The sequence below is a fragment of the Capra hircus genome, chromosome 3 (assembly GCF_001704415.2).
Source record: "Capra hircus breed San Clemente chromosome 3, ASM170441v1, whole genome shotgun sequence".
Taxonomy (NCBI): Eukaryota; Metazoa; Chordata; class Mammalia; order Artiodactyla; family Bovidae; genus Capra; species Capra hircus.
In genome coordinates, this window is record NC_030810.1 from 16,655,084 (window position 1) to 16,671,451 (window position 16,368).

Genomic DNA, 16,368 nt, shown 5'->3' on the forward strand with positions numbered 1-16,368 from the left:
CCAAGGAACACTTTATACTTTCTTCTTCCTCTTCCTTCTAACCTCAATTTGCTCCTAATAAGAAACTGTTTTCATCATCTAAAGTGGAGTTTTTCAACCCAACCCTATGAGCATCTCAGCGTTTCCTGTTTGGCGGGCCAGCCTGTGCATTGTGAGCTGTTCAGCAGCTTCCCCGGTCTCTGCCCACTGGATGCCCATAGCATATACACTGTCCCCAGCTGCCACAACCAAAAATGTCTCGAGACATTGAAAGAGTTCCTTAGGGGGCAAAATCGCCCCTGGTTGAAAACCACTGGTCTAAAAAATAGTGAAAAACCAAGATCGTCGTCCTGGCGAAAAAAAAAAAAAAGAGAGATATACAGTTTATTTCCACATACACTATTAGATAACATATTTCAATGTATATATTTATAAATAGAATAAATATCACACCCCAAGTCAGAAACACATAAAGGAACAAGAGAAAAATGAACTCATAATGCTTGCAACTATTTCTTCTGTCTTTGTGGCTTCCTGTGTAAATCTTATTTGTTTCCTCCAGATTATTCTGTTTCCAAGCCAATGCAGACATCATTTCACAGCAAGTCCTCTCTGAAGTGCCACACCATCCGTGTTGGGAGGGGAAACTCCTAATGAGGTGAGGTGTGCTGGCCTTCCAGCACATAGTCGACAGGTGTCACTGGAGAACAGAAGCCCCAAGAGAAGACTTCCCCAAGAAGTCAGAAGAAAGCACCCGGAACACATCCTCCCGGTAGAGCTTCAAATATCAATAGATTGCCATCATGGCCAAGAAGCAAAGGCTAAGCAAGCAGCATGCGAGGTGACAACACCCAAGGGGAAATACTATTCTATTTCTTCATTACACAGAGGGAGTTTCCCGTGGTACACTCCCCTCCTCAGAAGAAAGAAAATCTGCTCTGTGCTCTCTGTTCTGCACAGGCCTTACACTCGTCAGTCTATTATTCAGCTTCGGAGGATTTACGGACAAAGCTGTCTCTCCCAGCTCCACTCCCAATGGCCCCCTGACCCCAGGGAGATGTTAACATGTTCCTCCTCTCTGATGCTATGGACAGGCAGGTGCTGGGCGCAGGGGATGCTGTCTTTTGGGCTCCATTCCTCCTGCAATCCCACTTCACTGCCTGTCTCAACCTGGATCCCCTCAATCCTAGATTCTGGCCAAGGCCTCCTAACTGATCTCCCTGGTTGAGAGTTTCCGTTCTAACCCAGGTTTCACATGGACGATGATCTTTCAAGGGCACAAGCCAGAAGAGACCAGAATCCTTCTGCTGTTTCTCTCTCCCTATCACTGGATACAATCCCAGCTTCTTTGGTGCACATTTTCCAAGTACACCAAATGGATGGCCCAGGAGGTCTCCAAGCAGGAGCAGGATGAGCATTGAGTGTGAAACAGGTGTGCACCCGTGGGGGATTCATCCACTGGATAGGTGGTGAAGGGAGGAAGGGAAGAGGGTGTTAGATGCAAGGACCGTAAAGTTTCCTTTTAATCCTGACTTGCCATGATGCTGGGAACTCCTAGATCTGCCATTCAGGTCCTGCCATCTGACCCCAAGCCTCCTGCAATGTGATACTAAATGATCATCCATGAATGCTCCTGAAGTAGTCCAGCACATGGTACCCCACTTCCATAAGATAACTTCTTTTCTGCTTGTCTTTTTTTTTTTTTTTCAATTACAAAGGAATGGTTTGGGCAGTAACAGAATTAAAACAGTCCCGAAATATTTTAAGATGAAGCGTCTCAACGACTGCACTCCCATGGTGACTGCTTCCAAGCATACGACATGTGCCCTCCACTCCTTCTCCATAACACATACACACACAGGTACACACCTCACTCATTTGATACTTGATCTTATACTGTGCCTTAGGGAGGAAAAGATTTAATTCTTACATGCATTGACTCATCTCTCTAGCTCCCCAAGCGGTTAAGCCTGGTTAGTTCATCTGCTTCAGTTGCAATTATCCCACCAATGAGGAAATGGGAGGCAGGGAGCTCAGGTACCCGCTTCAAAATCACAGATTAGTTGGCAACAGAGTTAAGACCAGAATAAGAACTCCTTTCCCAGTGTTCATTATTACACTGTAAGTGCTCTTCTCCACACAGTGCAGAGCACGTTCAGGAAGCAAGTAGAAATATTGCTTGGGAAAAAAATAACCTACAGAGGCAGGATAGCACAGTGGTTAAGTACCTGGACTCTGAACTCAGGCTGCTGTCATTAGGATGTAGCTGTCATTTATGTGGGGCTTCCCTGGTGGCTCAGACAGTAAAGACTCCCCCTGCAATGCAGGAGAATGGGAGTTCGATTTCTGGGTCAGGAAGATCCTCTGGAGAAGGAAATGGCAACCCAGTCTAGTATTCTTACCTGGAGAGTTCCATGGACAGAGGAGCCTGGTGGGCTACAGTTCATGAGGTTGCAAAATTTACTTAAGTATGTGACCTGAGTCAATCAACTGGGCCTCAATTTCATTTTCTGAAGCTGGGGTAATGATAGTACCTCCCTTACAGGGTTGTTGCGAGAATTAGATAAGTTAATACCTATAAAGCACCCAAAACAATGCCTGCTACCCATGCTAATAAAATCAGCATCATAGTTCTAATATAGCCCCCAAAATACAGTAAATATTATCTTTCTTAAAATTAAGTCTGGAAAGTCAAAATTAAATCTTGTTAACTTTGTTCCTTGTTCAAAAAGAAATCAGCATGGGGGGAAAACTCATATGCTATTAGTCCACAAAAATTTAAGTGACACAGAGACTGAAATCATTTCTACAAAGAGAAATGACCTCATAAAGACCTCATAGATCAAACGCATTGTAATACCTACCGTGCCAAAGAAAAAAAAACCGTAACAGCCTCTAGCAGTAATTATCTAAGTAAAGTAGGCTGCAAATCTGTTGGAGAATTGTTTTTGCCATGATAATATTTCGAGTAAATTGGTGCTTCTATACTAAAAGTACTGGTGTTGCAGAACTGGCATACTAACAGAAAGATTATTAAAGAAACACTATTAAAATGAATTAGGTATTATTAAAGATTCAACACTACAACAGTGCCTGATTACAAGAGATTTCAAGCTATATTGCTTAATGGGCAGATAAAAGTGCTAATTAAGCCCGCTCTTAGAGGATGTCCCTAGGCAGGTCTACAAACCACAGGCAGCAAGAGGTCTAAGGACTAAATGAGGAACCAGTAACACCAGCCCAGTTGGATACAGTCCTACCAGGAAGATGGGGAGAAATCAGGAAGAGCCAAGGTTTTCTGCACAGAAGAGACAACCTGGTAAAGCACACAACCATCCAACTTTTTGAATCTCAGGATTTTTGTTTGTTTTTTTAACTGCTTTGTCAGCAACACTTCTAATTGCTCCTTTGCTTAGGTGAAGAGATCCAAATAATCCACCACAGATTGGCGACCCTTAATAAACAGTATAAGCAGGGAGAGGCAGAGAAAGCCTTGCCGTGATCACCAAAGCCTTCTCAGGCAACCATAAAACACTGACCAGCTCTCACGGCAGCACCTGGCCGAAAGCATCTCTCACCGCAAACAGCCTAAAGCTCTCAGTGGTTCTTAAAAGAGTTGCTAAACTAAAGGCATTAGCCATGTGTTTCAGGATCTATTTTGCTTTCCCACCTTGTTAATTAACTAATCAGGGATGGCAAAGCGCCTCACAAATATAAAGTGTCAGGGAAATGCTAAGTAAATTCACCTACATGTTCTATCAACGCTCAATTAGGAAAGGCGGAAGAGCTAGAGGCTCAGCTGTCCCCAGAATGCTGCAAGCCAAGGGCCAGCTAACGTGAAGGCGGAGAGACCCGTGTGCCCTGCAGCAGCCTCCAGCCCAGAGCAGGGCTCTCGGCAGGACTTCTGGAAAGGAAACCTGGGCCAGGGCCACCCGGGGCAAAGCCAAAGCTGATGGAGAGGCGCATCCTCACCGTTCAGCCTCCATCTCCCCGCATCGCTCAGATGTCAACAAACCCGGACCACAAAGTGAAACTTTCCGGGTCCCCACTGTCTTGCTGGGTGTCTGCCCTCTGCCTGCGAGAGCGGCGCGGGGACAGGTGTGGGGCCGAGGCTCAGGAAGGGACCCCCGCTCCCAGCCCCAGCGATTGTGTAATCGACCTGAGAAGGGGGTTCTCGGGACCAGCCCCACGCCGGGATGCGGAGGCGCGGCCCGGGGACCCGTCTGCTGGCGCGGCGCCGGGAGGTGTGAGGGGGATGGGGAGAACGGTCGTCCCGCCCCCCGGGACCGCCCCCGGGAGGCAAAGGGAGCCGCGGAGCTGACACAGCCCGGAGGGGGCGCCCGCGCTGCGGACCGCTGCCGAGCTTGGGGACGCGATGGCTCGGCAGTACGGCCGGCCTTACCTGCGCGCCGGCCCGGCACGGCGGAAGGTGGTTCGGGATGCCGAGGCGGCGGACGGCGGTCGGCAGCGCCGGCAGCCACCGGGCCACGGCATGTAAGTAACCGCGAGCAGCAGCGGGCGCGGGACTGACAGCCCCAGGCCCCGCCTCCAGTCCCCGGGCCCCGCCCCCTCCGCGGCCGCGAAGCTGGCCCCGCCTTCTCCGCCCACCGCCGGGGTCAAGCTCGGTCCACCGGCCCGGGGGGGCGGGGACCTTCGCTTCCGATTGGTCCGGGAGGTAACCGCCCCGCCCACTCCCCCGCTCCATCCTTGGCCTCGAAGCGGCGCGTGCGCAGTGGCTACGGTGTGCAACGCAAAGCGCCGAGTGTTGGCGTAGTTGGTCCCCCACCTCTTGTGCTGGGCATGTTACTTTATCCCGCACGACTGGGAGCCGTGGGTAACCTGAAGAACCAGAAGTCAGACTCAGACTCCACGGTGAATTGTCTTTATTCACCTGTGAAGGAATCTACGAGAAAAAAACCCAAAATGGGCCAGGCTCTAACCAAACGAGACCCCTAAACTAGAAACTACTGCAAAAAAAAAAAAAAAAAAAAAAAGGTACCACTGGCTCGGATGCATCTGCGCCAGGTCTGTGGGTGCTTTATTCACGCGCTGGATTCTATCCCTGGTCAACAAGTATGATGTGTGTGCGGAGGGTCCAGCAGTTGTGAAGCGAGGTTAGGGCATTAAGGTTGTACCAACAGAGAAAGTGAGGGATGCTGAAGAAAGTAGCCCTTCTCCAGCGCCAGCTTCCTTCTCCCCAGCCCCTCCCTATATCTGTCACCGCTCCATCTGCATCACCCTCAGCCTGTAAACAAGACCAGGTCTCTCCCAACAAGAGTCAATTTTGACCCAGCCATTTCACCCCAAGTACTACTCAAGGGAATATGTCTACCTGATAACTTGTACACAAATGTCATAATGACCCAAAATCATATTCATAACAACCCAAAAGTCAAACACTCGAACAACCATTGTTTGATGACTGGATAAACAAATTATAATTTATCCATACGGTGAAATTTCTCTGGGCTATGAAAAGAACTGAAGTGCTGATTCCTGCTATAATTTGGACGAACCTGAAAACTAAGTGAGAGAAGCCAGGCACAAAAGATCAGATTGCATATAAGTCCACTTGTATGAAGAATCCAGAATAGGCAGATCTATAGAGACAAAAAATAGGTTGGTGGCTGCCAAAGGCTGGGGGAAGGGAAAATGGAGAGTGATTGCCAATGGGCATGGAGTTTCTTCTGGGGTAATGAAAATGTTCTGGAGATAAGAGTGATGATGGCACAATTTTGTGGATATATTTTTAAAAACCACTGAATAATGCATTTTAAAAGAGTGAATGTTATGATATGTGAATTATCTCAATTTTTTAAAAAAAAACGAACTACAACTTTAAAAAACCCACACCTAACTACCTTGAGGCTGTACGCCTTCCAGTTACCATGCACTTTCCCAGCCTTTCTCATCCAAGATTCTTGCAAGCGTGGTCTGCATGTTTTTATTCCTACTTCCTTATCTCCCATTTATGTTAATTCCATAGAATGTGCCTTCTGCCTGCACTAGAGCTCAAAGCTGTTCTCTCCCTAAATTCTGCAGCTTTCAATGACTCTGAACATTCCCAGTTCTCCCCCTTCTCTCCTGACCTTTTCTTTCCTTGGCAAACCTATTTTAAATATTGATGTTTTCCGTGGCTCGTCACAAAATCCTTCCTAGGTTCTACCATCCACATCCATGAGTTCAGTTGCTGTGCTTCAAATTTGTCCGTGCGTCTGATGTCCCACAGGTTTCTCAAACTCGATGTGTCCTAAGTAATTTAGGAAAACCCCCAACCCCCAACCCCCAATCCCCCACGCTACTGTCTTTCTAATAATGATATCTATTGCTGCGTGCTGGGACCTGGAAATCATCCTGGATTCTTCCCTCATTCTTCTAAAGTCAACCACCAGTCTTTATCCAGTTCAGTTCAGTTCAGTTCAGTCGCTCAGTCGTGTCCGAATCTCTGCAACCCCATGAATTGCAGCAGGCTTTCCTGTCCAACACCAATTCCTGGAGTTCACCCAAACTCATGTCCATCGAGTCGGTGATGCCATTCAGCCATCTCATCCTCCGTCGTCCCCTTCTCCTCCTGTCCCTAATCCCTCCCAGCATCAGAGTCTTTTCCAATGAGTCAACTCTTCGCATGAAGTGGCCAAAGTACTGGAGCTTCAGCTTTAGCATCATTCCTTCCAAAGAAATCCCAGGGTTGATCTCCTTCAGAATGGACTGGTTGGATCTCCTTGCAGTCCAAGGGACTCTCAAGAGCCTTCTCCAACACCACAGTTCAAAAGCATCAATTCTTCAGCACTCAGCCTTCTTCACAGTCCAACTCTCACATCCATACATGACCGCTGGAAAAACCATAGCCTTGACTAGACAGACCTTTGTTGGCAAAGTAATGTCTCTGCTTTTGAATATGCTGTCTAAGTTGGTTATAACTTTCCCTCCAAGGAGTGTCTTTTAATTTCATGGCTGCAATCACCATCTGCAGTGATTTTGGAGACCCCCAAAATAAAGTCTCACACTGTTTCCACTGTTTCCCCATCTATTTCCCATGAAGTGATGGGACCGGATGCCATGATCTTCGTTTTCTGAATGTTGAGCTTTAAGCCAACTTTTTTCACTCTCCACTTTCACTTTTAGTGAAAGAGGCTTTTTAGTTCCTCTTCACTTTCTGTCATAAGGGTGGTGTCATCTGCATATCTGAGGTTATTGATATTTCTCCCAGCAATCTTGATTCCAGCTTGTGTTTCTTCCAGCCCAGCGTTTCTCACAATGTACTCTGCATATAAGTTAATTAAGCAGAGTGACAATATGCAGCCTTGACGTACTCCTTTTCCTATTTGGAACCAGTCTATTGTTCCATGTCCAGTTCTGACTGTTGCTTCCTGACCTGCATATAGGTCTACTTTATCCAGTAGATGTCCTTAAATCCCACCGTTCTTCTCTGTTGCTACTACCATAGCACCGGCCCACATTCCCTCATAATTTAATTCTCTTCGTCTTTTGTCTCCTTCAAATTCAGCTCCCAAACAGCTGTTAAGGTAGTTGCCCACTGCTGTAGCTGACATAGTGAGCATTCCTCTTTCTTATGATGTGATTAGTCGCTCAGTCATGTCCAGCTCTTTGCAACCCCATGCACTGTAGCCTGCCAGGCACCTCTGTCCATGGAATTCTCCAGGCAAGAATACAGGAGTGGGCTGCCATTCCCTTCTCCAGAGTATCTTCCAGACCCAGGGATTGAACCTGGGCCTCCTGCATTACAGGCAGATTCTTTACCATCTGAGCCACCAGGAAAGCCCTCTTATGATACTAATACTCTGATTTTGCTTTAAGAACTCACCCTTAGCCTCCCTTGGTGAGACTGCTAATCAAGATGCCTACTTTACCTGGTTCTGGCTGGATGTGCCCTCGAGCAATACAGCATCCTTCTTCTAAAATTTGAATAAAATAATAGTAAAAAAAAAAAAAATGAAGGTGTTTGCACCTGATTTTCCCTGACCAAGGAGACTGCCAGTCAATTCCTGACAATTCTGTCCTGGGAAGTCCTTTCAGAGCCTGGGTGCTGTAGCTTTTCCTTCAGTTTTCTGAATGAATCCCATAGCTCTCCAATGAATTCCATTTTTGGAGGTTAACCAGCCATAGAACCCAGGGCATACAGTAATATGTTTAAGACACAAACCATGCCTTTCCCTACCTAAAACAGTCTAGAGGCATCCTACCCCCAAGGGATAGACTCCAAGCTTCTTGACCCAGTCCCTGCCTGCCCCTCGTCTTCTTTCTCTGCTCCCTGTCTGACCCTTCCAAATTACTTGGGGTTTCATGAAAATTTGCTGTAAGGCTTCAGGGCTCAACATTTTTGAGTCCCCTCTGTAGAATAGCCTTTCCTATTTTCCCCCAGTTAACTTCAACCATTCTTTAAGGAGTTCTTCAGAAAGCCTTCCCTACTCTCAAGATTCTGCTTCCTTCATGTCCTCAAACATCCTGTTCTTCCAGCTGTTACTACACTTAATGCTGTAGTATTTTACTTACCCATTTAATTACCTTCCTCTACCACTAAACTTGGCATTCCTAAGGGCTATACCCTTCTCTGTCATATCCTTAGTGCCTGGCACTAAGTGCCTGGCATGGCAGGTGCTCAGACCTTTCCTTTCTCCTTCTTTGCTGCTGTAATTCCTGAATAAGTGAAATGGATCTCACTGAGGGACATTAACAAGCATTTTCCCCAGAGACATGAAAAGCAGAAATTCGGGCCTAAAGCACTTCATACAGTTGCCCCCAAACTGTATTCCAACTCCAAAAAATGTTCCAGAAGGTGGCTAAAATCTCAATATGATTGAAGTGTATTTATTTAAATAACACAGCTCTCATCTCTAAAATCTACTCGGTTTCTCCTGAAAGCCTTCATGGCTTAATGAGATGCAAAATTAAGTAACCTAGACAATTGTATTCATTATTGTGACTAAATAGCAAGGTGGTTTTTCTTGTAATCATAGCTGAAGAATAAACAACATGAAATGCAAATCCATAGTTCCATCTTGAGGTCTACTGTGAAACAAATACTACCTTAAGAGGAATTATAGAACCAGCCATATGCTGATGTTGACTGAGAAGAGTTGGGTTCTAGTTTCAACTTAGCCATGGCCATCTACTTGACCTTGGGTAAGTCATTGCTCTTGGATGCTTGCAGTCAGACTCTCCAATATCTACTCCTCCATTGTCCCACCACCAGAACCACAAAATCTCTTTGGAAAACCACTTTTTCTCCATTCAAATCCATAGGGTCTCCCCTAACCTGACCCCGGGCTTCCCTGGTGGCTCAGACGGTAAAGAATCCGCCTGCAATGTGGGAGACCTGGGTTCGATCCCTGGGTTGGGAAGATCCCCTGGAGGAGAGCATGGCAACCTACTCCAGTATTCTTGCCTGGAAAATCCCCATGGACAGAGGAGCCTAGTGGGCTACAGTCCATGTGGTCGCAAAGAGTTGAACATGACTGAGGGACTAAGCACACACAACCTGATCCCAAACCCCAGGAGCTTAAATCTGTCATTACACATCATTTAGCTACAGAAATAAGTTCAAAGGCAGACGTGAAGTTCAGTCAAAGCAATGAGATTTGAGAAGATAGTTTCAAGGACTTCTGAAAAAAAGAAGATTCCTCTCCTCTATAGCTCCTATCAATTATATAAGGTCTAGATTTCATGCACTGGAGAAGGAAATGGCAACCCACTCCAGTGTTCTTGCCTAGAGAATCCCAGGGATGGGGGAGCCTGGTGGGCTGCCGTCTATGGGGTCGCACAGAGTTGGACACGACTGAAGCGACTTAGCAGCAGCAGCAGCAGAATTAATGAAACCACATGTGACAACAAGGATAGAGACTAGATTGCCAGACAGTGAATGAGTATTGAGAAATGCATAATGGGAAAATGGAAAATAAACGCAACCTCAGCTACATTGTTGAGTAGAGAGCAACTAGATCAAGCCACACCTGAAACTGTTAGCCCAAACTTTCCAGTTATATGAATAAATTCCCTACATTGTTGGAGTTTGGTTTTCTGTCTATAACATAAATTGTCCTAACAATAACACTTAACAACCTCTGTGGGTCTCCATATTCTCATAAATAAAATAAAAGTAATATGAATAATCTCTAGGAATTTGCCAGCTCTTACATCCTGAGTCTCCAAAGGGTTAATATATTTATAAAGATGTAAGTGCGTTATAATTTACTAGTAAGCACTAAGGAAATTAAGACTTTATAATTTAACCCAACAAAAGATAGCTGAGGCTAAAAATACAAACAAAAATCCTTAATCTTTAACCTATGCCGAGGGTTACCCTGATCTCCACCCTCTCCCACTATACTTCAGCCACGTATTCCTATACTCTGAGAATACCTATCGAAGAAGGGGTGATCTGGAAAGAAAGCGCCTAGGTGGCCCTGCTTTAGAATACCTCGGATTCTTATTGGTGATGCCCACGGCCTTGGACCCCTTGTTCAGATTCTAACCTTTTCTATTTGAACTCTTGGACCTGAGCCCTTCCATGTGCCTTCTCTCTCTTCCCAGATCTGACCTCTGAGTCATATTTTTCACTTGCCAGCCTTCCCTCACGTCTGCATTCCCATCCCTGACCACCTTCAATCAGCCGGAAGTGGTGATACATTAACCAACAATTCCAGAGCACAGATTCATTTATTTGTAGAAACAGGACCTAGAGGAAGGAGACTGGGATGCTTATTTAATGGAGGAGAGTCACTTAATAAAAGAGATTAAGCACCTTGGAAGCCCAAAGGGTTGAGGAAATTGTTTGATACACTGCACCAGCAATTGTGTGTGAAAGGTTTCACGTACAGGATATGTAGCTCATTTACAATAATGCATTTGGACATGCAATTGTAGTCAACATCCTAATTTGAAAAAGCATTGTCTGGGTCCTTGTTAGGTATGGCACTGGGGCTAAAGGCACTGGGAACCCCAGGAAGAGGCGATGTGGAAAGAATCCAGGTTGCTTTTCTGGAAATGGAAATTAAGAGCATGCTGCTAATGAAGTTTGTCCTTTGTTCTGGCTTTTCAAGATTCATGGGGAAAGGTCTTCAGCACAATTTTTATTGATTCCTTTAACATTTTATGACCAGATCACCTTTGTATACTGAGACGACTAAGACAATGTTCCTCTCTTCCAGGAGCTGAAGAACTGGGGCAGGAAATGGCCACTGGATCAGACAGGTTACAGCACGGGTTCATTTGAACAGAAAACCCGTCAGCAAGGGAGTCCAGAGGATACAGTTTATAGGGATCAGCCTCCCGGGAAAAGAATAAACAGAGAAGGTGGCTAGCGATGTTATTTAGTCACTAAGTCTTGTCTGCTCTTCTGCAACCCCATGGACTATAGCCCGCCAGGCTCCTCTATCCATGGGATTTCCCAGGCAAGAATACTGGAGATACTGGAGTGGGTTGCCATTTCCTTCTCCAGGGGAATCTTCCTAACCTAGGATCAAGCCTGTATCTCCTGCATTGGCAGGCAGATTCTTTACCAGTGAGCCACGAGGGAAGACAGGAGAATGGATATAGCAGCATAAATATAGAATAATCAGTTCACTCTACCCCACTTACCATCCAGCTTCCATTTTTGCTTTTCATTTGAGTGATAAAAATCTCATCCCAAACACAAGGAAACACAAGTGTCATCAGCCACTGTATTATCACTGGTGATGTCTAGTTTACTCCCACCTGGGATCTAAAGTTTGTGGTTAGGTACCACCAGTATTCTTCATATAAAGTAGTTTGGAAGGAGGAAGAGAAAAAAGGAATAAATTAACATAAATATGACAATTAGAGTCACCACTTCTATAACTTGTCTTGAAGCCAGAGCTCATAATAAATCATGACTTCCTTCTTCAATTATCCGTTCTGTGTTCATCTTACCCTCTACCAGCAGCTCAGCTGGTAAGGAGACCCAATCTTCATCTCAAAGTAACTGAACCCTTACTAATCCTCTCTGAGATGGGTTGCCAGTTTTCCACTGAACTTTATTACTGGAATACATTCTATAATGTGACCCCATGAACCCTTTGGGTTCCAAGCAGTTTTTTCAGCCCTAGCACATAGCAGAAACCTGATTTCCTCTTGACAGTCAGGACAGTGATCCACTTCTTTTCCGGTTGATTCAGTGGCATGGGGAGTCCCCAAATGGTCAGGGACAAGCTCAGCTTCCAATTCATCAGAACCAATGCTGCATTGCGTGGTGGGAATACTCTTCTCTTAGAACCGACACCCCAAACCTGTGAAGTCCAAGATCACAGAAAAAGAAGTTCTATTAAGTAGAGTGTTCATTGTAATTGTTATAAGGACCACTCCTAACCCTTCCCTTTTGGTTCCTAGCCCATGTGCTTTTTGTTGCCATGGTGACAGCGCCAGCTATTGATAGCTGATTTAAAGCCTATACTGCATCCTACAGGTAAGCTCAAGCCTTGCATGGGATCACATCCCAGATGGCTTACTGGCCCCTCGCTACGGACACCTCAGAAGCCTTCTATTGAAGATGACAGAGATGCTGTCAGTCTTTTTTCCTGTATGACAATATGGAGCAGAGTTGCCTGCAGATTTCAGAATAATTATACATGAAAGAAATGCGTGCCTGTGTTCTTTAAGCCATTCTCTTTGCGAGGGGTAGTGGGGAGGGAGCATCACTTTGGCTCTAACTACGATAGCAATCATGGCTGTTAGCACAGCCCCAGCTTGTGCTCTCTCTGACTGCATTGCAGGGGTAGGGGTGATGGGGGGCGGGGGTGGGTACGGGGCAGGGAGTGTAGAAAGAGGAGAGCCTCTGACACTGTAACCCGTGTTCAAATCACCTGTTTGCTGTACATTCCCCACAGGGCAATGCTATGCCTCAGCAAACCTCCCGTGGGCTTCAGTTTCAGGCACTGCTGTTGCTCAAGTGTTTTCCCTCAGTGTCAGAGGGAAGACTGGGATACTCAGATGGTGGTATGACTGCTTGAACCTGCTCTGACTCACTCCTGTCCCATCCAGTCCACTGACTCTCCACTCTCAGCCAGCACTACTGGGGTCCTGCTTTTTCTCTGTCTTGAACAGATGAAGGGATGGGCAGTGATCTGCCCCGAGAGAGAGAAAGAATTCAACTCAGCTAAAAGGCTTTCTCCTCACCTATCCCAGCCTCCTACCTAGCCCTCCCCCGTTCTGTGTGGTTGTTAATCCTTACAGAGACACCCAACTACGTTCTATCTCCCTAGGGGAGCCTCACCATCTTTCTGATAGTTTCTCAGATACATCATCCTCCTTCTTCCTTCTGTGGCTTTGTCGGGGAAAAGCTGAGTAACCAGTGCTGGTTCCCTGTCTTGTGCTGAGATGAGGTTTCAGAGGTAGTGGGGAGACAGGTCATGAAGAAGGAGGTGGTGGGAGGAGAAGGAGGTAGCAGAAGGAGGTGAAGATAAATAGGAAGGTGTTTGCATAGCATATGATTTCATTTATATGCAATTTCCAAAATAGATCAATTTTGGAAAGAGAAAGAATGCATGCCGACGAACGGTTTCCAGGGGCTCCAGGGAGGCAGGGATGGGGAGTGACTGCTTCATGGGTGGGAGGGTGGTGAAAATGTTCCAGAACTAGACAGCGGTGATAGTCGCACAACACTGTGAGTATACTAAATGCCACTGAATTGTATACTTAAAAATGGCTAAAATGGTGCATTTCGGGTTATGTGAATTTTATCGCAATAAAAATAATAGGCTGTTGGACTTTAATTGGACAGAGAAGACACACTCAAGAGTTCCAGGGTGACTCTGATGGAGACCAGAGTAAACAGAGCTGTAAGAGAATTATTTGACCTTGGAGTCCTTCTTGGAGCATCTGTTCCCTCGAACATAGGGACCAATCAGGATGAATGAGAGTTAGGGAGAGAGCGGGATGAGTAAAGGATGCTGACTCCAGAAAGGGGAGAAGAGCAGACATCTGGGCCAGGCACCTTTCCTGGACTCTCCTAATGTCATGAATTTCTGTTGTTTTTGTTCATTTGTTTGTTTCTGATTCCTCAGCATTCTGTCACCTCCTTATCTGGGAAGAATTCAAAGCAAGCAAGCAGGAAGTGGGTGGGTGGACTCCTCCTTTGTAAATCTTGGCCAGAGGCAGGGACCTTCCTCCTAGTCCTCAGTCTGAGAAGGTCCAAGACTTTTCTTCTAAGCCTCATACCCCTGCTAACCATGCTGAACCTCAGACATCTCATCCAGCTCAGCTGATGAGCTATTCCTTCTGGAACTTCAAATCATGGAGAATGATGCAAAGACACAAAAGTAGGAGACTCACAACACCAAGCTCAAGGATGAGAATTCACTGGAAGCAGCACTGGACTGAGTGTGGGGCTTTGGCATTGAAGTCCAGGGGCATCCGCACCAAGCAGCATCTCCACCACACTGACCTTGAGGGTGACCTTGACTGTGGTAGCCACGGCCCACCCTCTTGCCATGGTTATCTTCCCAGACTTGTTTGCCAGCCTCCCTTCAGTTCTCAAGCTACCTGACACCCTTCCAGTAAATCCTTGACTGCTGCAGTTAGCCAGCACCTGTTTCTGTTACTTGTAACTAAGAACGGTGGAACAAGGATGTAGCGTTACTGCCTCCCTTCCAAACAGAAAACTTGGTGTGTCCCAATTAAATGCAGACGGCTTCTTGCAAAGCCGAAGTGCTCTCTGCACCTTGATTGCTGTGTGTGTGTGTAAGAGTGTGTGTATTTCACTTTAAACATTACAGATGTGAAAACAAAATGCATTTCCAGGCACTGTAACTATGGTGATGGGCAGAAAGAGCATTGCTCTAGCAATTAGAAGACCGGGCCACACCAGTAACGCATCCTCAGGCAAGTCAGCTTCTTCTTTATGCGGGCTGACGTGATTTGTGAGCCCTTCTTCAGTACTTGAGATTCTGTAATTCAGGAAATGCAAAGGAAATCATTTATATTAGCAATGTGCCTGGGAAAACAAAGCATTCTTTCTCACAAAGAGGTTCCGTCTGAGTCAGTGTCATACGGTGAAGACAACCTCAGTTGTCAGTCTTGACTTCATCTGTTAAATGAGGCACAGTCTTGCAGACAAGCAATAGAAGTTGATAAAAGTCTCATCTCCCTGTGGGGCAGACCATCTGCAGTAATCATACTAGTGAGAGTTCTCGCGTGGAGCTCTCATTTAATCCCTGTGATAACCCCGTGGAGGAAGTGCTGTTTTACAGATGAAGTAGCAGAGGCGCAGAGAGGTTAGGGAATTTGCCCAGGGTCCACACAGCTAGTCGGTGACAGAACCAGGATTCAAACTCAAAGGTTCTGGCTCCAGAATCCAACTGTGTGTGCATGTGTGTGTGTGTGTGTGTGTGTGTGTGTGTGTGTGTGTGTTAAAATACACATAACACAAAATTCATCATTTTAGCCATTTCAAGGTGTACAGTTCAGTGGCATTTAGCACACTGATAGAATCCGTGCTTTTAATGTGACACTATGCTGCCAAAACCATGTATGTCATATTACTAAGCCATAAAAAAGGAATAAAATAATGCCACTTGCAGCAACTTAGATGGACGTAAAGATTATCATATTAGGTGAAGTAAGCCAGAGAAAAACAAATATATGATGTCACTTATGTATGGAATCTAAAACAATGATACAAATGAACTTATTTATAAAACAGAAATAGACTCACATTCATAGAAAACAAACTTATGGTTACCAAAGCGGTAAGTGGGGAGGCATACATTAGGAGCTTGGGATTAACAGGTACACATTAATATATACAAAATAGGTAAACAACAAGGATTTACTGTGTAGCTCAGGGCACCAAACTCAATGTCTAGTAATAACCTACAGTAGAAAAGGAGGGGTAGATATATATGTGTACATATAACTGAATCACTTTGCCATACATTTGAAACTAACACAACGTTGTAAATTAGCTATATTTTAATTTTTAACAATGATATATGTCATCAAATAAATAATCCCAATTTCTCTTCAGTTTTACAGACGGAGAGACTAGGAGATGCCGCACTCAGTTCTTTGACCCACTCCCCGAAGTTGGATGGCAGCAGTGTGATTTCCCAGTGACAGTTACAGAGCTGTGGTGTGGTTCGTGGTATCAGGTAGCTTCTACTTCTAATCCACTCTTAGCCTCCGTAAAGGCAGCATCTAGTCTTTCTGGATAATTGTATTTATCTTTTGGCTGTGCTGGGTCCTCATTGCTGTGTGGCCTTCTTTCTAGTTGCAGTGAGTGGGGGCTACTCTCCAGTTATGTGAGGACGTCTAATAGCAGTGGCCTCTCTTGTTGCTGAGCACAGAGTCTAGGGCGGGCAGGCTTCAGTAGTTGGTGCAGTCGTCGTGATTTCCAGGCTGTAGAGCACCAGTTCA

At 45.7% G+C, this 16,368-nt stretch overlaps 2 protein-coding genes across 2 annotated transcripts in view; one reads left to right on the forward strand and one right to left on the reverse strand.

The window, feature by feature from the left end:
• Window positions 1–4,452, reverse strand: part of HIVEP3 (human immunodeficiency virus type I enhancer binding protein 3) — a 515,954-nt gene extending 511,502 nt beyond the window's left edge. Inside the window, exon 1 of the mRNA XM_018042607.1 lies at window positions 4,382–4,452. The gene's annotated coding sequence lies outside the window, so the exon portion shown is untranslated. The remainder of the gene's footprint in view (window positions 1–4,381) is intronic.
• Window positions 783–16,097, forward strand: LOC108635616 (translation initiation factor IF-2-like). Its single transcript, XM_018046484.1, has 3 exons — window positions 783–820; window positions 3,822–4,473; window positions 15,980–16,097. Exons 1-3 carry the CDS (start codon window positions 783–785, stop codon window positions 15,998–16,000), a joined length of 711 nt encoding a protein of 236 aa, XP_017901973.1. The 3' UTR covers window positions 16,001–16,097.